Source organism: Melitaea cinxia, chromosome 1 (genome assembly GCF_905220565.1).
Source record: "Melitaea cinxia chromosome 1, ilMelCinx1.1, whole genome shotgun sequence".
Classification (NCBI taxonomy): domain Eukaryota; kingdom Metazoa; phylum Arthropoda; class Insecta; order Lepidoptera; family Nymphalidae; genus Melitaea; species Melitaea cinxia.
Window position 1 is genome coordinate 17662569 of NC_059394.1, and position 23604 is coordinate 17686172.

Here is a 23604-nt window from a genome sequence, read left to right on the forward strand (position 1 = left end):
TCCGTATATATAAATAAGTCAAATAGAAAAAAGTTAATTTACTATAAATTAAACTATTGGACTGTAGTGTTGTCTTCCTGAAGGACTTAAATTATGTATTTATTTATTAAACCGCTCTCAAAATAAATGTAAATCAGAATTTCGCGAACCACGCAGATTTTCTTTGTTTTCATTCATAGCTGTCCAAAATCAGAGGTTTGAATGCCTTTGCATAAACAAACATAAGTGATACCAACCATCGTAACTAGTCAATACGTTCTTCCTACGAGACAATTTAGGCCCACATAATTATGTAGAGAATTAATATAAAATTGTCTGTAATACCTCGGCTGCCAAGCATCAACGTTCTTCTTAAGAACCTTCCTCGCTGATCGCTGCTTCTCTTCAAGCCTGGTCTTCTCGGCCGCTGCTCCGTCGATGTCACCCTGCTCCAACAACCGAATGTCCGGTCGCAGGCGACTGTCCGTGGGACACAGCTGGCCCTTCATGTCTCGTTCTAATTCGTTCAGCGACATCGCGAATTCAGTGAATTGGTAATACTGGAAAATTATTTGTATATTATAGTAAATTTATTTATTTACACTTTATTGTACACCACAACTACATTTTAAATATTAAACATATTTAAAGACATTTACAGACTGTGAAATACAATGGGCGGACTTATGTTGACGGGTATATTTTATTCTTTTTTTTTTGTATATAAATAGGTTGGCAAACAACCGTACGGCTCATCTGATGATAAGTGATTACCGTATGTTACCATCCATATATTGAGCAGGAAATTTCCTACTGTGTCCTACCTCAGTTCCTTTCAATGTTACCCGTAATATAAAATTAAAATATAAATTAGTAGAGCTTACTGGATTCCATTAATATGAGAATGATTTTTTGGTGTCTGAAAATACAATACCAAAGAAATGTCCAGATTACGACAAATATCTATTTTTTTAGTATGGTCTATACACCGGGCCTGTATGTTGAGGTCGTTAAGTATAAGGCATTTATTACTCTATATTATATATTAAACAAATCACATCTTAAGTTCAATTGGTGTAATTATCTGTTTGATTTCAAATCTCTTCGCTTCAGCCTATAATATCCCAGAATGATCACAGCTTAATCCATAACGCTGCTCAAATGCGGGTTGGCGGATATATTCCCTACTATGAGTAATGATCGCTATCGGGCTTAAATTTCTATACAACATTAATCACCTGAGCACTACTGCTGGGTCTCGGTCGAGCTTCCCAGAGCGTCACGGATCCTGGAATGTCAATGTTATAGGACTCGTCAGGTTTCGGTACTTCTTCTGAATTTTCTGCTTCATCGTTCTGAAATTAATTTACGAAAAAAAATTATGTCATATTTTACCCACGTATTTCACGAGAAACTTTTACTAATAATATAAAAAGTATTAGTTATGATATTGTGTTGCCTTTAATATTAAAATTCAGTTAGCACATGCAAATAGTGGTATAGAGTCATAGGAGCGTAAAATTTGGAAGTTTAATTCACGGTTGACATAATGAGCTTTTTGAGTATTAAATTAAATGAATATTTGTATGTTTAACTGATTAAAAATAAAGAGGGAATCCCTTGATTCGACTGCATTTTTTTCTTTACATATTACTTATATTATTTTTTATATATTACTTCGTAACTTTTTAATGGGTATATTTGATGATTATTGTTATTTTACTTTATTTCAGAGCTAGCTGCTTGTCGTGTGGTTTCCATGTATTTAGATTGAGACCTGATGGGAAGTTTTTGAGCTATAAGTATAAGTCGGTTTTTATTTTTTTGTTTGAGATTTCAATTGTTTACTAAACCTAACTTCACACCTAAGCTCGAACACACTACGACTTTCGTCTAAAATAGTACCATGAATACTCACATCCTGTATAGACATAGACCGAAGTGCACCCACTTTGAAGCTGTTAAGCTTAGCGAGCACCTTCTTAGGCGTGTGCGATGGAGTCTGCCCGTCTTCGCCCTTCTCTCGAGCCCATTGCTCATATGCGGCCGCGCTGCAGCACTTGATATATTCCGTCCATTTACCGTAAAGGTATTTCAGGCGCTTTTTGCTGGAAAAGTTGAGAATTTGTATTATTTCTCAGTCATTTTGATTTCAACCTACTTTTTAATTTAGTACCTATAGCGCTGTGTCTGTTTCATACTTACTCTAATATGTTACGGTTACAAATAAAAATTTGCATCACATGTCAGTAAAAAGCTGATTTTACATGGTAGGCTTCAAAAGCATTCTGGAATAATCAGTCGACTAATTCAAATTATATAAGTTTTTAATAAATTAGTTATAGTCAGAGTGAAAGTGTGAAGTATGAAATACACAGGCTGCTTTAACTGAGGTAGGGCACAGCAGGAATTTCCTGCTCAAATTATGGAGCAGCCCGACTGGAGTAGTACCTCGACCTTACAGAAGATCACAGCAAAATAATACTGTTTTAAAGCAGTATTGTGTTCCTGTTGGTGAGTAAGGTGACCAGAGTTCCTGGGGGATTGGGGATTGGGTCGGCAACGCGCTTGCGATGCTTCTGGTGTTGCAGGTGTCTATAAGCTACGGTAATCTCTTACCATCAGGTGAGCCGTAAGCTTGTTTGCCGACCTAGTGATATAAAAATAAAATAAAAAAAAAACAGGCCGAAGACGGGCACCAGCGTCTTCGGTGCGACAAAGCCAGCCCTGGGGCCACCAACCCGCCTGCCCAGCGTGGTGACTAAGGGCAACACACATGAGTTCACGTCATTTTTGGCGTGAACTTGTAAAGGCCTATGTCCAGTAGTGAACTGTGGCTGATGTGAGTGAGAAAATGATGTGAGTCAGAGTGAAAAAGACGGCATCGGCAAGAAAATCCGTAGTTGATATTTTGCAATTTTATATTTATCATTTTTACATATGTTTAAAAAATAAAAAAAATAAAAAACCAAAAGTAAAACAGCGTTCGCAAACAGAATAATACAACGCAATAATAGTATTTAAAAAAATCAGCTAAGCACCTTTGGTCAACAATGAATCCATCGACTCTGTGCAAATCCCTGTTGTTGAAGCCAGCTGGTTTAAACGCGAGGTTCGCTTTAAGACCTGCGCCACCATGGCAGGTCACCTCCATAGCTCCGTACTGCTCGATCCAGAGCTTGCCAACGATCACGTTGTGTACGCAGCAGTTCACATTGGTCCAGGTATAAGCCTCACCCCACCTATAAATAAATAAATAAATAATATTTTATTAAATTCACAAATATCTATCACCTATGATTATTTGTTAAATATTTCTTATAGTAATCAGACCACCTTTGTGTCATGTGACATGTTGTCTATGAGTTCTATTTTGTATTATTGTTTATTATTTAGTACATATATTTGATTTGTTAGCAATAATAAAATACCTCATCACAAATTGAAGCACACTTTAAGAAAAATTTATATTCAAAACATATTTATCAACACGAAATCCTTGAACTTTCTTATATTTTTCATTTATTTTTAAATATTTGTAAATACCTTTCTGCTACAGTTCCGAAAGCAGGTGAAGGGTTGAACACCAATTCTTAAAGTATGAAGTTCAACAAACAAGTCCTTTGTAAAGAGATAGAAGCTTCGCCTTACGAAGCACGGGATTAAAACTTTTTATTAGAAAATGTCTTATCTTAAGTCTCTAAAGTCCTAATGAAAATACAGCTCAACTTTCATTATCTTATCGTTCTTTCAAATATTTAATGTTTTATAACAATAACAAAGGTATCTGATTATTTATTCTTTTATGAAATAAAGCGTATTTTTATAAACTGATGCAGTTATTGTTCTTTTCTTTAAAATTTATCGAGTAACTAGCATTTCTTAAAAATATAATATGTATCTATATTGATGGGCGTGTCTGGTTTACGCCTGTGTCTGTTTGAAATATTTGTATTCATTTATCAAAAAAAGTAGCTATACCTATAACTCTATATATATATATATATATATATATATATATATATAGAGTTATAGCTATATATATATATATATATATATATATATATATATATGTACCTGTTACCTGTTCCTGTGTTAATCTTACCTGTGGCTGTTACCTATAACACGAGCCGAGTCATAAGACATACAAAAATTAAAAGTGAAGGAAGTGATGTTATATAGAGACAGATACCTACGTTTAAAATTATCCAGCACGAAGATATAAATATGAAATAATAAACTCGTATCTATATTAAATTGAAATTGTACCTGGGCAGCTCAACAGTGACATGTCCCTTAGGTTGAATCTCAACGCTCTTGCCGCAAAATTTCAGCTTAGGGTGTACAGAGCCGTGGAACACGAAGTGGGGGCTATCGGCGTGGAAAGCCGATACTGGAGGGTGGTGCGACACCTGTTGATAATATCATAAAATCATTGATTTCCCTGATTAGGTATTCAAAGAAATTATTTTAATTTTTTTCGGCGTTATAATTTCCGTACATTCATGGCCACTTTGAATGCTTTCGATTCTATGTTATGGTAACTTTCGTAACGACCGCGTCTACTACCCCAACAAACATTTTTGTCATATAATCAAACAATTATATGACTTTGAGTCTTATTAAAGTTATATTACAGTATTTTTTGTAACTCTACGTCATGTTATGGTGCATTATGTGTCCAAATAGACATATAGGTTTTTTGTCGTATAACATTGTCGTATAGACGTTATTTCGACATTTCTTTACAATCGTCATATAATAGCGTCTATGAAGACATCTATAAAACTTGCATATACAACTTTTCGTCGTGTAAACGTTTTCGTCGTGTAAACGTCATAATACTATTAATTTTGTCATATAATTACCTTTTAAACATCTGCTAAACGAATAGTAATTGTTTACACGTAGTACTTGTAACCATTATATATAAGTCGAATAAGTGTACTAGTGTAACTTGTATACATCCTAAAGTATTACAAAAATGATAATACAACCGTTATTTAATTAATACTCATATTAAAGGGTTATAGTAACCTTGTAAACAACTTCCACCATTTTGAAATCAAAGTCATATTAAAATTTATTTACTTGTTTCGTACAACATGAATCGAAAAAATTGGAAAAGTATTAAAAGAAGTGGTGCATTCAAAAGAAAAGTTAAAAACAACTATCATTCGCTTCAAGCACGTACTTTCATACAAAGTAATAGAACTCAAGCTCAAGCTGTGACTGAGGCAAATAAGAAGGGTTCCGTATCACAGGTAAATGCAAGTTTAACCCAAATACTACAAGTGTACCCCGTAGTTCATTTGCCGAAGTTCAGGACTCTTGTTCATATTCTGAAGTTGAAGACAGTTATTCAGCGTCCGAAAATGAAGACAATGCTTATCCTTTTGAAAATAAATTAAGTTAAATAAAGAGAATGATTAGAAATGGAAATCGGCCACTTCAGAAAATTGCTAATAGATTAATAGAGAGATATAATATTGAAGTAGAAAACTTAAGAAACGATACTACGAAGGATAGTTATGAACTATCCTTCGATGAAAAGTTACAAATATGGAAATAAATTCAAGACAGTGATTCAACTTGAAACCTTTATCCTCTCAACTGATAATGGAAATAAGTGGTTTTTGGCTAACAACAACTACCTTGTTGAATTGCGTTCTGCTACCTGCAACGAGGGATGTATTCAAATAAATGGAAATCTAATTTTAAACTTAAGGAACAATGTTTATGAAACGCCTATGAAATCTTCATATCTTAATATATTTATGATATATGAGGATGAAATTTCGAAAACTGAAGCCAAATATTATATTACTGATATAAAGTGTAAATTGGTTAGTGTTTCATACAACTCAAATATATATTATGTTCCGCTTATTCATACATTTAAGAAATAGGTAATAAAAAAGGTAGTAAAAATTGTTTAATTTTTTATTTATCCTCAAGAACGTTATTAATATTTCAAGTTAGTCAAAATGTAACACTTATTTGAAATCAAAATTAAGCGAAGCTTTGAAATATTGCTAGATTTGGAAAAACTGAAATCGCCTTTTGATCCATAAATGTAAATTAACAAACTAATACCTTCATTTGGTTTGCCATATTGAAACATCTTATGTAGCTAATAATCTCACAATAGATTATACAAAATTACTATACAACAGGCAACTTATAAATATTTCTTGAAAACTAATAATAAGACTTTAGTAAAAGTTTTAATCACGTTTAAACCCGTTAATGTGCGTTAATCGTTACAAACCTTCTTTTATATATATTTTTTATATTCTCTTTATTACTTTTCTTTTAAATTATCTTAATTATCAAATAACATCATCAAAAATTACAAAAAATAAAATGTCACAAAAAGAACATAGGTACAAAATCGCAACATAACAAATAATAAAATTCAAATTTGTAATCTTTTTGCTTGCTAAATAATTATATAATTTACAAGTGGAAGGTTTAGGTATCACACCTACCCACCTACCACATTATTGACTAATTACAATATTCGCATTCGTCTTCTGGAAAATGATTATAGATAGCAAAATACTTGCAGTCGGGGCACCAAAATAACCCATAACGTAATAAATTATTTACATTTTTGTCTGTTAAAACTAAATGTAACGGTCTATTTCCACGGGCTATCTGGAAACCACATCCATAACAACGAGAACAAAATATAAAATGAGTTAATGACCACGGCCATTTCAAATGTGCGCATATCATTTCGATGAAGTCCATCTTCGATAAAAACTTATCAACATCCGCATAAATATGGATCATAATTGTGGGGTTTACCTAAAAAAAAGTATTATTCAGACTTAACTAAGTTATATGTCTCGTAAATTCTTCTGTTCTGAAAATATAAATTATTTGAAATAAGTTAGCTAGGCGTTTTATTATTTTATTATTGATCCCTAAATCAACTGTCATGGCGTACACATTTACAATATGTACGCAGTATATACGTCGGGAAGTTATATAGTTGTCATATAACGCAGTCACTTAATAAATTATTAATAAAAATATACGAAAACATTAAAATTTTAAAAGCGCATGAAAAATTTGTTACAAAGTTACCTCAAATTAATCAGTAAATTTGATTGCACAATGGTTTGTAACTGATGAAATGGTTTTATCACCTCAACAAAGTAAAAAATACAATATTTTAACTCAGCTGTCAAAAAAACTGCCAAATTCAATTAGTGTGTGTTATGTTTATAATCTGTTACAATTTTTCATTCGTTCAATATAAAAGTATCATCTTTAAATGACAATAATACAACGAATACGTTAGATAAACGTCATATTGTGTGCTATTACTCGACACGAAGTCGAATACACGCCGCGACAGCTATCATTACATGACATGTAGTCAAATCGCCAACGTGTATATGACTCCTATGCGACTATATAGGTATTTATATGACTGTTACACGAAACTCTTAGCGCCTTAAGTTGAATAAAATGGGCCCTAATGCCGTCGAGTAAACGTTCTAATGTCGTTTATACGATTATACTAAATAACATTAAGTTGTCACCAAAACGTCTACTCAACGTCGTAAATGTTTGTTGGGACGTCATCGAAATATCGTAAGTCTTAAAACGACAATCGCGGTAAGTTCCGTACGGTAAAAATCATTCACCTGGCGCCCAACGTGGGGCCTAGTTACTAGGCCCCACGTTGGGCGCCAGTGCTACGTGTTAAAAAATTGTTCGTTGGGTTAGAGAGACACCCACAACTCCTAACACGAGACACAAGAGAGAGAGTAAAAAAAAATCCTACAGAATCCTGATCTTCTTTTCCAAAAACTCACAAAATCAACTTACACTAAAGCAAAGCTTATACCAAAAGAAACTACAATGCCTCACCCACAATTAATTGCACACAGATCTTAAGACGGCGAGAGAAACCAACCCAAAAAGGAAAAGAGCAAAAAGGCCCGCAAACACTCGCCCTGAGGCTTATATACCGCCAACCCAGCGCGTCGCGACACTACTACCCCCTAAGGTGAACCGCGACGTAATACAATACGAGGGTATTCCAAAAATTTAAATCAGTCGCCTAGAAAAAGTAAATAGCAACGCTAATGCATAACGGTGCTATTATACATCAGCAGGAACGAAACCAGGCGCTATTAAAAATATATGCTACAACCTGTTGACAATATCATAAATTTATTACGCTTCAGCCTGTAATATTCCACTGCTGGGTATAGGCCTCTTTCCCCATGTAAGAGAAGGAACAGAGCTTAATCCACCACGCTGCTCCAATGTGGGTTGGCGAATATATTCCCTACTATGAGTAACGATCGCTATCAGGTGTACATGATAACAACCGGGACCGATGGCTTAACGTGCTGTCCGAGGCACGGTGGGGAGATCCACAAGGACTGCATAAACACCCAGACAACGGCAAACACCTGTATGACCAATAAAAATGTTTGTCATGTACGGGGATCGAACCCGCTACCGCCAGCGCAACAGGTACAATCCATGTCTGTGACCGTTGCGCCAACGCGCATAAATTTATTAATTTCATTGAATATATATAAAGAAATTAAAACATCGTTCTTCAAGATTTTATGAGTAAATCGCACTGATCTCTCGCTCTGATTCTCCTCAATGTCCTCTCCATTCTACTGTCACATTAGTGAAATCGTCCACTTTATCTTATTGATTGTCATCATTTACTGTTGAAAGCCTTCAATCTAAGTAAATGAAAATCAGTAACGTAAGTAGTTACAATTTTATAAACCTTATATTGCGATAAAAACGTACAATTGAATTAAAGAAAACAAAAGACAGTCGCAATTTATCTAAACATGTTTTAAATTGAATCGTAATTCTAATTGAGACTTCGTATAGAATCTCGAACTTCGACATACACAAAATGGATAAAAGCGAAAGATAAATAAATCAAAAAGTAAGTAAGAAATACAAGGCGTAAAAATGTAATCATTTGCTATAAGTGTCTGTTAGTATTTGTAGTTAATAATAGGCGTTTTATATGTTTTTATTTGAAACGATTTCTTTTTCTCGTTCAATGTTTTTTCATTGTAAATTATAACCGTCCTTATGCGCTCACGAAAGGTATCATGCGGAACGAGGCTATCAAAGTAGCTCGTCTATTTAAACCAAATCAAAATTAAAAATAGTCTAATTTTTTTAAATTCACGCTTCACGTTATCTTTTACACCTACAGAACCCCATCTTTTGAAGGAACACAGCTGTATATGGTTATTGCCTCTCGCTTTTATCCATCCAGTATAAGTAATTTCATTTCATGCATTTATGCACAAATTCAGCCTGCAACATCTCACTGCTGGGCATAGGACTCTTTCTTCACGTAGGAGAAGGATTGGAGCTTAATCCACGACGCTGCTCCATTGCGGGTTGGCGGATATGTCCCACAAGGACAGACATACAAACCGGAAAGGAACATTTGTACAAAAATAAATATCCATTATGAGCGGGATTCGAACCCGCAAACCGTCGGTATTTCAGATGAGTGCTCGCACCACTACACCAGGGTGGTGGTTAAGTAATTTCATTAAATGTTCTCATTCCACGCACTTAAATCACAAACAATTTCACAAGCCCTAAGTAATAATTTGAAGTGCACTCAACGATACAGCCGTGAAACTTGTGCCATAAGTGAAGTCGCTTTCATGTTCCTTTGAAGACGATTAAGTTTATAACGAAGAAACTTGAGAGAAGCGTCACTTGGAGTGATTAAATTATATGCTAAATTATCTCATAACAGAATGAGAAGTAAATATTTTTAAACAAAAAATGTTTCTACTTTAAGACGATACAGAAATATGTAACCTAGTGAAGTATCAGGCACAGATAATAATAATTGTTATACGAATTAGTTTTGTGCATATAATAATAATAAATAAATATGGTTTTTTATTGCATTTTTAAGGTTTTAAAATTACTTTTACTGTCGTTTATGTTATTTTGATTAACGTATATTCTGTTACTGTTAAACTCTAAACCGTATTCAAATATAAAAGTGATTGGCAAAGTAACCTTCTTGTAAAAATAAAATTTCCCTAAAAAAATTAATTCATACTACAGGTTTCCATTTTAACAACAGCCTCGGGTCGACATAAGTCTGAGAAAACCAAAAGTTAACGCCGCGTTTAATGTAATTACCTCACTTTAAATTTATAGTTATCTTTTATTTATAAGCAAGTACTATTAATTAATTGGTTACAGTTTTTTTTATTATTATCTTAATTTTTTCTAAATTTTTAAAAAATATACTTCTTTTTTTTTTGTTATAGGCTGGATGAGGATTGCGGAAAACTGGAATGTCTGGCGCGAGCTTGGGGAGGTCTATGTTCAGCAGAGAACTGCAATAGGCTGAACTGACCTAAATGATCTGACTTTTTAACCGACTTCCAAAAAAGGAGGAGGTTTTCAATTCGACTGTATTTTTTTTTTTTTTTTTTTTTTTTTTTTTTTTTTTTTTTTTTTTTAATGTATGTTACATCAGAACTTTTGACCGGGTAGACCGATTTCGACAAATTTTGTTTTAATCGAAAGGTGGTGTGTGCCAATTGGTCCCATTTAAATTTATTTGAGATCTAACAACTACTTTTCGAGTTATATCTAATAATGCGTTTTTACTTGATGCTTTTTTCGTCGACCTACGTTGTATTATACCGCATAACTTTCTACTGGATGTACCGATTTTGATAATTCTTTTTTTGTTGGAAAGGGGATATCCCTAGTTTAGTACCGTGATAAGGAAACCAGGATCTGATGATGGGATCCCAGAGAAATCGAGGGAAACTCTCAAAAATCCGTAATAACTTTTTACTGGGTGTACCGATTTTGATAATTTTTAATTTAATCGAAAGCTGATGTTTATCATGTGGTCACATATAAATTTTATCGAGATCTAATAACTACTTTTTGAGTAATCTTTGATAACGCGTAGTTGCTTGACTATTTTTTCGTCGATCTACGTTGTATTACTTGTCGATGTAATTGAAGTCGGTTTTTTTTTTCGTTTGCGAGCAAACACAATTATTTAATAGCTATATCCGTCTGTATGTAGGTAAATGAAGGCAAAAATAAATAATTATATTTTTAGCTTCAGTGTGAACTATAGATAACTTTCCTAATTTTTTTAAAAATAGTTTCGAGGTACAATGTTGCAAGGTGTAACAATTTCATTTTAAGCACATATGATATAAACGGGCAACACAGATCAACCGGGATCATTGCATCGGCTACGTCACAGAAATATGGAGAATTTCAAGTTCCATAAAAGTAAAAATGTTCATAGTGAGCCTGAAAGTTGAAAAGCACATCTTAAAAAAAAATTACCTGTTCGCACACAGCTCTGAACTCCGGTCGCTCTAACTCGTAAGTCTCGCCGAGCAGAGGGTTGAACGGCTTTCCTAGACGCTCCCAGTTCGACGCTAGAGCACTTACCGCGAACGCTGTAAAACGTTACAGCACTTAGTAACATCCATATCATAAACACTTAGGTCTTAATGTGTAATATACTTTCTATAAACTTACTAGACAAGACGTACTTACGTGAGATTACTCAATGGAATTCTCTATTCAAATAAAAATAGGTTTAACTTATAATACGTGAAATTTTAGTCTCATTTAAATTTGTCTGCAAATTGGAAAATTTACGGGCATCTTAATCTCGTAGACCAATAATGGTAAAATCAAACACAAATGTAACGTTATCAATCGTAAACAGCTGCGTGCCTATCTAAATACACATCGCTCGCTGGGTGGGTTTGACGGGACTGTAATGAAGTCTAGAGCTTAGGGGTGATTTAGGTTACGGAATTTTCCATTACGTGGACTGTCTTTCGAGTAGGAGTGGAAATAATAATTTGTACTAAGGAAATTCATTGGAAAAAGAGAGAAATTTTAGATGTTTATAATATATAGTACTTCGTTGTTTATAAATGAAAGTAACAGGAACGTTTTTATTTATATAACGTAATTAATTCTTAAGTACATTATTTTTTTGAAGTGAAACTTCTTTAGGCTCATGAGGGTAATTTTTTTGCGAATAAAACGTCACGAAGATGTGCGACATTTTGATGTGCAACGTTTTTTAATTATGTTACCGCCTACCTCGTCCAGTACAGACGTCACCCGCTTCGTGCCTCGGTTCACCTTAGTTCTCAATTAGTTTTTAATTATTTATTTATTTATTTCAATTAGTTTGCCAAAGAAATTTCACTTCTGACATGTGTACTTTGTACGCACACACTTTTTTTTAAATAAAACGTACATTAAATTTAGAATGGAAATATTACAGGCTATACTCAATACCTATTGGCTATTTCACTATAACATTAATTAAACTTAACTACAATGTAATAAAAACACGCCTATAGAAAGATCGAACAATTCTTTTGACTTTTCACGGAATGTGTGTAAAGATTCGAATCGATGTTATCATTTAGGTTTTTACAGAAAGGGTATTAAGGCGAATTGCTACCGAGAACAGAACTTATTATTCTCAAAGCGCAATTTATATTATATACCTAAAGCTCTTTCAAGCTTAGGAAATGAAACCTTGTCCTCTTTTTACTTTGGCCAGTCGAGCTGAATAACTAATTCAAACGTAAAGAAAAATAGCTAAAGGCAAAAAAGACGTGAAGGTAATTGTTCTCGGGAACAAAATTTATAACAACTGGAGCCAACTTGTTGAAACCGCGGCGGGCTTCAATGGGTCTTTGTGTTTTTTTCTACAACCAAGTACTTTGGGGAAGCGTAATTAGGAAAGTATTGTGCCCAAGTTGTTCGGTTTCGGGTATAAATCTGTAACGTATAGCATTCTTTCATTTTGCATTAAATTTTTTATTTTTTTGTTTATTGGTATACAATCAACACGAAACATAGTACAGAACTACAAATATATAGTACAGTTTTTAGTTAAAAATCACAAACCCACACAATAAAACATAATATAATACTGTAGTAAAATTAACTTACGACGTTATTAAGGTCATAACTTGGCTGTTTGCAAACGAAGGTAGAGACGGACTCCTAACTAGAAACCTGTGTTTAAGATATCACTTCCATTCCCTGCGTACTTTGTGCCTTCCTAGTACAACCAGTTAAAGGAAATAACGAAACAATAACGAAAGTAACTTGTCCAGTGTAATTGAAAAGTAAACAACATATTATACTTCATATCATTCAAATGCCTTATATGTTATAGCACATATATATATCGCTCCCATTTGCAGTTCCACCCACACGACAGTAGCGGAAATAAACATCGTAATGCTACGATTGAACTGCCTTATGATTTTTGCGCTGGCTGTACGATTCACTATCATTCAATTGCCGTAGAGATGTTTATCTGGTATGGGCCGATACAGGAGTAAATCCTGATGTTTACCGTTAAGTGTGAGGCGTTTATTTATTATTTATTTATTGAATAATAGCTATCAAATATTTTCTATATATACCAGCAATGTACTCCATCCTAGCCACTGGATCGGTCTGTTCCGAAGCCATCCTGAGTAGATGAGCATATTCGAGGTACTCCAGCATTCGCTGCAGGAAGGACAGCGGCTCGTTGAATACTACTGGCATGGTGATCTTGGACAGCTCCTTGCCAACGCAGTTCTTCAGGACCGACCAGAGCGAGAAGTCACCTCGGCTGAATTGGGCAACTGGTAATGTGGTCCTGTGTACAATAATAATGATATGAATTAATAAAAATGTTGAATACTTCACGTAATATAAGTGTATTGTGTATGAATTTTATGTAATAGGCAATTCATATTAAAATTTTTATTCATCATAATATTTATTTTACTTTATCTATAAAAGAATTAAATATAGAACAATATTTAGTGTTATCTAATACAAAATTAGCTGCGTGGCTACGGCATTAAAGAATATAGCCAACCCCTCTCTCCCCGTGGGTGTCGTAAGAGGCGACTAAGGGATATATTTATATTTAAAAAGCCGACCGATGGCAGGATAGCTATCCAACTGCTGGCGTCTTCTGTGCGACAAACCCGGCCCTGCGATCACCAACCCGGCTGCCCAGCGTGGTGACTATGGGCAACACACATGAGTTCACGCCATTTTTGGCGTATACTTGTGGAAACCTATGTCCAGCAGTGGACTGCAATAGACCGAAGTGAGTGAATACAAAATTATCTCATAATCCTACAAAATAATCAATCTAAAACACAGACATGGAAACATTTTAATACCTACTAATTAGCGATTAATTAAAACAATTACTCCACTACTTAGCTACTTAAGTAATCATATTTAATGTATACAAGCTACATTAGCGTCAGTTAAGATATAAAGTACTTTTATAAGGTAACAAAATAGCTTTATTCCTGTGAGATTATAAATAATTTGAACGACATAATAATCCTTGCTGACATCTAATAAAAATTCTTCTGGAACTTTAATAATTCATTATTATTAATTGATCACGCTTACTAGCCCTGAGTTGCTAAACAAATAGCTATTTTAGCTGATAAAGGGCCTATTTTGCCAGTTGTGGGCAAAGGTTATCCTGCAGATAAGTTAAGATTAAACTTTAACAGCAGGAGGTAGAATAGGCCATTAGGACCTGTTCCACATAAATTATTAAGTAAAAGTTGTAGATACATATTGGTGAGTAAAAATATCTCATAAGTACATTGGAATTCGATGGCGAAAAAGAATAATGCAACAAAACCTTTTATCTCGCTTTCAATAGCGTTATCTACATCTGGTGAAAGAGGACCCAAGTCAAATAAATATATTTTATATGCATAGGTGTCTTTTTGGGCTGTATATGTATTATGCAAGATATCGCTAATTTAATAATATAATACATTTTATAAGGATTAACTACTAATTTTGTTGCCGATTGGTTTCCGTCAAATTTACACTTCGAATCGATAAAGTTTTAGTTTGTAAAATGACGATTCCAAAGTGTTTTCGAAGCTTATTTGAATAAGGTAATTTTGGTTCTGATTTTGATTAGGACTCTGTATTGTTCTTATTCAAAACATTCTTATTTTATCCCAAGCAGACGGTAAATACAAAATTTTACTAACAAACATATCGAAGACATATCCGATATAAATATTATCTACTAGCTGTGCCAGCGACTTTGTCTGCATTTTGGGTATTCACATGTTCAACGTGATTCTTTAAATTGGCATAATGCTTTTATTAATGAACCGATTGACATCAAACAAACACTGAATGTTAAGTAAAGCTTACCACAATAAATTAGTGAAAACCACATCAAAACCTGATAACCCGTTTCTGAGATTAGCGTACCAAACACACAGACGAACAGACAAAAATTCTAACAACCATTGTTTTGGGTGCCATTTGCGTTGATAAAGGTCCCAATAATATTTTTTCTCATATATCTTAAATGTACAGACAGCAACCCGTTACATTTTTATTATATGTATTGATGATAATAATTACATATTATTGAAATACATATTTTACTATCCGAGAACATCATAACAACATATTTTCCTGTTCATTAAGAAGTGAGAAACTTCGTAACGTCGTTCGGGAGGGCTCAAGGTCGTGCGTTGGATCAATACGACTACCGGAGGACGAGAGAATATTTTTAAGAGTCGCGTTTGGAATATAAATAAGGATCATATTGTAAGCTTGTGTTCTTCCATCGGTCGTAAGAATTAATTTAAATGCATTGTTTTATTATCTGAAAGAATTTCAGAATAAGTAGGGACTTATTACATATACAAGTGACATGTATTTTATTTATTTACTTTAAGTCATCTTGATACGTAATTCTGTAAGTAACCTACTCCCCACTGCCGGACAAAGACCTCTTTTTACATGTAGGATCCTTATGATCGGATCTTAATCCATCTTGACTCATTAATACGATAGCTTTTTTAAATTACAATTTTTGAGCTTAACTAAGTAACTAAAAGTTTAAGGACCTTCATATAACCGAAGAGTCCGAAATCTCAAGAGGGTCGTTTGGCTACTTAATGAAATATAGAATCAAAGGATAATATACACGTTTTTCGTTAATTAATAATTAGTTTTATGAAATTAACGTCAATTTTTAACTTAATATAAATTTTAAATATTATAAACTCGTGATCAAATTAAAATATTTTATTAAATGTTTAATAAAATCTGTTTTCAATAAAAATAATTTAATAGGTTTGACTTTGTAACTTCAATTAAAAAATATATGAGCCAAGAGCGATTTGGATTTGTACTTGAAGTGCTTCGCAACAATAAACCGTTTAGATCGAGACAAAAAATTACCGAAAAATCAGGTTTATTCTATGGTCCTATTTTAATTCTTATTTTTTTTTTTTTTTGTAACATATGGATATATTGGCATAAGTATAGTACATTAGCATATACTGAATTAGTAATGCGGTAAGCTATAGTGGTACTTTGATTGCTTAGTTGATTTTATCTTGCAAAACTTACTGAATTGTTTAGACAGTCTGCTGGAAATCTGCAATAATACAAAGACTACTTTTTTCCCGAATTTTCCACGGGATCGAAAGTAACGTCGATAAAATAAAGAGGTGCAGCTAGTAGAATATATTTTGCCAAATATGGGAAATATGATGTGGGTTAAACGAACCTCATACTTAAAGACCCAAATAAATTTTGATTTTTTTATTTTTTATTCAATACCATGCTTGTGAAATTTCTAGCGTTTATCCATTTTTTCCAACTAGAACGCAACAATTTTGAGAAGGAGGCCGATATTAGGATTCGGTGTTTGGGAGGCTTTGTCGAGGTTTTACTTCAAAGATTCCGCAATGCTTGAAGACAAAAGTCTTCTAGGAATGCGTCCTGCCTGTGTTAACATACGGAGCAGAGACGAGGACGCTGATGAAGTAACTGGTCCACAAGCTTAAAGTCGCTCAATGTGCATTGGAACGGGCTATGCTTGGGGCTTCTCTCAAAGATAGGATTAGAAATGAGACTTTCTGCGGGAGTGAAGATCGCATCTTGGCAATACACAATATACAATTTTCTTACGTATGTGGGACGTCCTCCGATTCACTAGATCGACGATCAACATAAGATTGCCGGTGTAAGCTGGATGAGGATTGTGGAAAACCGGGATGTCTGGCGCGAATTTGGGGATGCCTATGTCCAGCAGTGGACTGCAATAGGCTGAACTGACTGACTGACGTATTTTTATTTCAAATTTTCTCGATATCAATAATATAAAACTTGAAAATTTATGAATAATATGTTATTACACAAACAAGATAATAGCTGGCGATAAGTGAAGTGGAAAATCGATAAGTCTAAAATAGTCTAATAAGCGGAATAATACGACAGGAAGCCGTATAAAGTTTCCTTGTTTAACTTCGCCTATGTAAACATGTGCCATAAAAAATATAGCCACCCCTTTCTTCCCGTGGGTGTCGTAAGAGGCGACTAAGGGATAACACAGTTCCAATACCACCTTGGAACTTAAAAAGCCGACCGATGGCGGGATAACCATCCAACTGCTGGCTTTGAAATACACAGGCAGAAGACAGGCAGTAGCGTCTTCGGTGCGATAAAGCCAGCCCTGCGGTCACCAACCCGCCGTCGTGTGTTTTGCCCAGCGTGGTGACTATGGGCAAAACACACGAGTGCACTCCATTTTTGGTGCGAACTTGTGGAGGCCTATGTTCAGCAGTGGACTGTATTAGGCTGAATTGGTAGTGATGAAAACATGTACATACGCGTATTATATACGCTGTGTAATAAAAAAAAACTTTCTTAGGAAACATTAGAAAGTAGCAGTTAGCCCGAGTAACTTATTCGTTTGATTATTTGGCTAATTTGGCATTAATATTGTTTTCTAATGTTTACGCGAATTTCACTCAATATAATGAAACAACTTTTTCGGATTTTATCCCGGCTTAGCACAGTCCTCCCGTGACCATGGTTGCTGTAAAGTGTCCAAAACGTCGGTCATGTAAAAAATAAAAACAAATAAACCGTGATAAGATCCGAAAAATTCATTATCAAAAAACCGCTATAAGATCCGAAAAAGTTGTTTCATCAAAACATTACTTTTGGAAGATTTGCGGAGCGTATGTCTCTCGGAATAACAAATAAATTCGAGCGATAACACCCACGACAAAATATGATTTAGAATGTAATGAAGGAAAAAAGTACGCTATTCCACGCTCTAACGTGTAATTACGAAATATAGATATACATTGCACGTATTCAAGAAACGTGTATTTATGATTTAAAATAAAAATCGCATTTTACCAGGTTTATGCTTCAGTATTTAATAGTTGTAACTAGAAGATCATTTAGATTTTTTTTATTTATTTACGTTATTTGCAATTTTAATAACTATTTTTTGTAACCTAAAGTATTGAGGTACGACTCTACTTAGGACTAGACATCTGCTATGAGTCATATTCTCCTTCCGTCGTTCATTTGTTTTTCAAATTTATGTACTACTAGCGACCCGCCCTGGCTTCGCACGGGTGCAATTTTGACTAATCAGTGTATCTCAAGCATATATGCATGTATTATACATGTAAACCTTCCTCTTGAATCACTCTATCTATCAAAAAAAAAAACGTCATCAAAATCCGTTGCGTAGTTTTAAAGATCTAAGCATATATAGGGACAGACAGACGGAAAGCGACTTTGTTTTATACTACGTACCGATGTACATTTGAATGATAATGTGGAAACATGCAACTAGTGGGTGAAAGCTTTCCATCATCTGAAAGGTTGTAGCTTTATCCCTCAAACCGCTGCCGGTCGGGTAATAATTTCCCTAACGAGAGTAACGATCGTTGCTCATAATACACTCTCTATGTTAGGAATATATGGTATATGTACTCGTAGCGGAAGCAAATATTTTCAGAAGTACAACATCCGCTCCGAGATAAAATTGGACATGTAGACTTTTTTGATAATTTGCTCTACACCATAATTTATTCGTGTTCCTTTTGATATATATTTTACAAAGAATGAACCTCCTTTGAGATTTATCCACACTAATCAGTCATAACACAATACGTCACGAAAATATTATGTATTAAGGCAGATATACAATTTTCTTTCGGATTAACATATTCATTACACTATCATTAATGTTTTCGTTGTTTTAGAAATAAGACTGTTGACGTGATTTATGTGACTATAGTTTTTATAGTGTTTTCGCATTGGAGCAGCGCGAGGAAAGAAACCTATGTCCAGCTGTGGGAAAGTGAACGTCCTAAATAGATTATTATTAAATTTGATTATTAATGAGCCATCCTCCCCTATCTATGTAACGAGGTGTTAAAATTTCCCTTAAATAATGTTTAAAAAATGTATGTTTAGAAATGACGACAGCTCTGGTGCTACCAAGCCGTCAGACGAAAACTTTAGATTGTATGAATATCATCTATGAAATAAATCCAGTATTAATTAATAGCGTAATTTATCTGCATCCGCGCTAATGAGATTGTGAGAACAAGAGACTTCCGCTACAAACTTGATTAAATATTCAGCTCGTTAAATAGAAAATGAGGTACGATGCAAACGATATAAAAAAATTAAGGAAGATTTTACAAGTGCTTATGTAGAAGTATATTGAAGATAATTAATATAGTAAAATACAAATACAACGAAAAATAATAATGAACTAAGCATTATTTTATATATCTCCATACTTTAAAACAGTAGAGAAAAAACCCACGTAACATATAAAGTAACTTGTAATTTAGATAAATGATAAATTTGTAGTAGCGTTGACGGAAATTGCGCTCAGTCGTTGCTTCGAATAGCAAAAAGGAATCGAGCGCAAACGACAGCATTGCGTTTCATTGCAGTGATAAGACACAGATCTCCTTGTAAGTAAGCGATAACTTTGCGACTAGCTGCGCTAATTTTATTTGGCCTACTTTTTATATGATGGCGCTCGTGAAGATGCAATATGACTCTGCTTGCGTGTCATTGCGATCTTTAAGTTATCTGAGGTGGGGCACAGCAGGAAATATCCTGCTCAAAATATGGAGCAGCCCGACTGGGGTAGTACATCGACCTTACAGAAGATCACAGCTAAATAATGCTGTTTTCAAACAGTACAGTGTTCCCGTTGGTGAGTAAGGTGTTCAGAGCCTCTGGGGGGAATTGGGGATAGGGTCGATCTCGCGATGCTTCTGGTGTTGCAGGCGTCTATAAGCTACGGCAATCACTTACCATCAGGTGAGCCATACGCTTATTTGCCGACCTAGTTACATAAAAAAAATATCCATCTGATGGTAAGCAGTTATCGTAACCGCGCAGATCTTGCTCCCGGCTGTTTACGCAGCGCATACCCAAAAGCCCGACTACCTTACTCACCATATTAACGGAATATTTTTTACGGAGTAATATCGTGTCTTTGAATCTTCAGTAAATTTGAGATGTTACAGTTTGACTACTCGACATTTTAATACTCTACATTTAATGCTCCACATTTATTTTTCTTGTCATGTGTAGGAGTCAATAAAGTGATTGATTAATTAGAACATTCGTAAAACTATGAACAAGATCTTTAGATATTGTTTGTCATAGTAAGTCGTTACGTCTAAACGTAGTATTGTCATCACACAGATAATATAATTAAACTGGTGACAGTAAAATTATTATTTTAAAATACAATTTGACCCATACGTATATACTTACGCTGCGTTTTTTTTGTATTATCTATACAAATAAATAAAATTTGAGTATCTGTTTGTAATATTAAAATTACCGCTTTCTACCAAATGCATATGGATGTATACACGGTACGTATATCAAAATGACATTTTTTACAATTTTTGTCTGTCTATCTGTTTGTTCCGGCTAATCTCTGAAACGGCTGGATCGATTGTGACGGGACTTTCACTGGTAGATAGCTGATGTAATAAGGAGTAACTTAGGCTACTTTTATTCTAGGAATTTATTTATTTTATAACTCTGCGAACTGGACAATAACTTTTTTGTTAAATACCACGCTGACGAAATTGCGGCCACAGCTAGTTTTAATATAAAAACAATATTAAAAGAAGTAGACAGCACCACCTGATGTTAAATGGTGTCTGTTTCCGGTGGACATCCGCAAAATCAAAGCTAAACGCTTCCGGCCATAAGGGAAATTGTGTTACACTCGACACTTGAAACCCCTAACTATACTAATTCCTACACGACAAATTTAGCTAACTTTTTGGTGTCGGTCCCTTCATATAAATATTTGTGTAATGTTGTAAGAGTTTGGTACCTACATAACTTTCATAGAGCACAGATCTTGTACCGCAAATACAAACTACTTCCGAAATTAGTTTTCAGCCGTCGATACGCAATTCTTCTGCCGTATTATTACAGATTACATTTTTAACCGACTTCCAAAAAAGGAGGAGGTTCTCAATTCGACTGTATTTTTTTTTTTTTTTTTTTTTAATGTATGTTACATCAGAACTTTTGACCGGGTAGACCGATTTCGACAAATTTTCTTTTAATCGAAAGGTGGTGTGTGCCAATTGGTCCCATTTAAATTTATTTGAGATCTAACAACTACTTTTCGAGTTATATCTAATAATGCGTTTTTACTTGACGCTTTTTTCGTCGACCTACGTTGTATTATACCGCATAACTTTCTACTGGATATACCGATTTTAATAATTCTTTTTTTGTTGGAAAGGAGATATCCCTAGTTTAGTACCGTGATAAGGAAACCAGGATCTGATGATGGGATCCGAGAGAAATCGAGGGAAACTCTCGAAAATCCGTAATAACTTTTTACTGGGTGTACCGATTTTGATAATTTTTAATTTAATCGAAAGCTGATGTTTATCATGTGGTCACATATAAATTGTATCGAGATCTGATAACCACTTTTTGAGTAATCTTTGATAACGCGTAGTTGCTTGACTATTTTTTCGTCGATCTACGTTATATTACTTGTCGATGTAATTGAAGTCGGTTTTTTTTTCGTTTGCGAGCAAACTCAATTATTAGGATTACCATTACCGATTACCGATTTTAATGATTCTTCTTTTTTGGAAAGTAGATATCCTAAGTGTGGTACCACGATAAGGAAATCATGGATCTGATGATGGGATCCCAGAGAAATCGAGAAAAACCCTCTAAAATCCGCATAACTTTTTACTGGGTGTACCGATTTTGATGTTTTTTAATTTTAATCGAAAACCAATGTGTGTATCATATTACAAGTGATCTGATTACAACTTTTGGAGTAATTTTTGATAATGCGTATTTACTTGACTATATCGACTACCTACATTGTATTACTCGATGTAATTGAAGTCGGTTTTTTTCGTTTGCCAGACACAATTAGAAGAACAATTTTTTAATTGTTTACCGATTCTTTTGTTAAATCTACATTTCAAATCTGTACTAGCTTCATTAAAACTACAATTTAAGAATTAAAATAATGTTATATACTTCAAAAAAGAACGAAGCTCTTGAAGGTTACTTGCATAAAGAAATTTTGATTATGTAAAAGTATAAAGTAATAAAAAAAAGCCATTTAGTTGAAACAAACAACAAACAAACATTTATATAAATCAAGATCGTAACGAAGTGAGTGTTTTAGTTCGTAATTGCAGAGAACTCTTACGAAGGCAAAACAAAAACAATTTCACCGTGTCAAGTTGACATTTAATTTTCGTTAATAAGCACTCCACCCGGCGTGTGTTGTTGAATGAATATATTATATTAAATCCGTGTTCAATTAAACTTTTATACGCCTACTTTCCCCCTCTTCAATATGATATAAATATGTCAAGCTTTAAACAGGAAAAATGTGTGTATATTTAAAAATAATATTATTTGTCATTTCTAAAACTTATATTTTTTTTTTTACTATCACTAGGTCGGCAAACAAGCGTACGGCTCACCTGATGGTAAGAGATTACCGTAGCTTATAGACGCCTACAATACCAGAAGCATCGAAAGCGCGTTGCCGACCCAATCCCCAATCCTCCCAGGAGCTCTGGTCACCTTACTCACCAACAGGAACACAATACTGCTTGAAAACAGTATTATTTAGCTGTGGTCTTCTGTAAGGTCGAGGTACTACCCCAGTCGGGCTGCTCCATATTTTGAGTTAATTATTTTAATATTTTGTGTCATAAACTTCTGAGATGATTTAGCTTCTAAATAAATTAAAAAATTTCTTTTGAAGTCAGAAGAAAACTACAAAACTTGACGATTTGTAGTTAAGATTTGACGTTCTTATGGAAATATGTAGATGTCAACAAACTACTTAAATGTATTTTTGATTTATTCAACCTTTGGATAGGCTTTGAATAAATATACCTCTCTATTTTGTTCTTTAAAACGAAAAACGCTGTATATATTTAATATCAACGTTCAATGCCTTATCAGGAAAGGTTACTTTACGTACAGAATTTTCAGTAACTTTTTGTAGTAGGCTCCCTTCGTAATAATAGAAAAAAAGTTATAACGACTAATGTACTTTATTAATGGAATAATATATCCTTATTTTTACGTGTATAATGTTCACCTAACCCTATCTACTTTTCACCACAGATGTACTATGTAATGTACTTTATTAATGGAATAATATATCCTTATTTTTACGTGTATAATGTTCACCTAACC

General features: G+C 34.0%; 1 protein-coding gene across 1 annotated transcript in view; it reads right to left on the reverse strand.

Annotated features, from left to right (window-relative positions):
- Positions 1–23604, reverse strand: part of LOC123658131 (oxysterol-binding protein-related protein 1-like) — an 81912-nt gene that overhangs the window by 660 nt on the left and 57648 nt on the right. The window contains exons 14-20 of the mRNA XM_045593589.1: positions 13467–13687; positions 11341–11456; positions 4249–4391; positions 3021–3221; positions 1898–2087; positions 1218–1334; positions 325–539 (exon numbers count right to left, since the gene is read on the reverse strand). Coding sequence (XP_045449545.1) covers positions 325–539; positions 1218–1334; positions 1898–2087; positions 3021–3221; positions 4249–4391; positions 11341–11456; positions 13467–13687 — 1203 coding nt within the window. The remainder of the gene's footprint in view (positions 1–324; positions 540–1217; positions 1335–1897; positions 2088–3020; positions 3222–4248; positions 4392–11340; positions 11457–13466; positions 13688–23604) is intronic.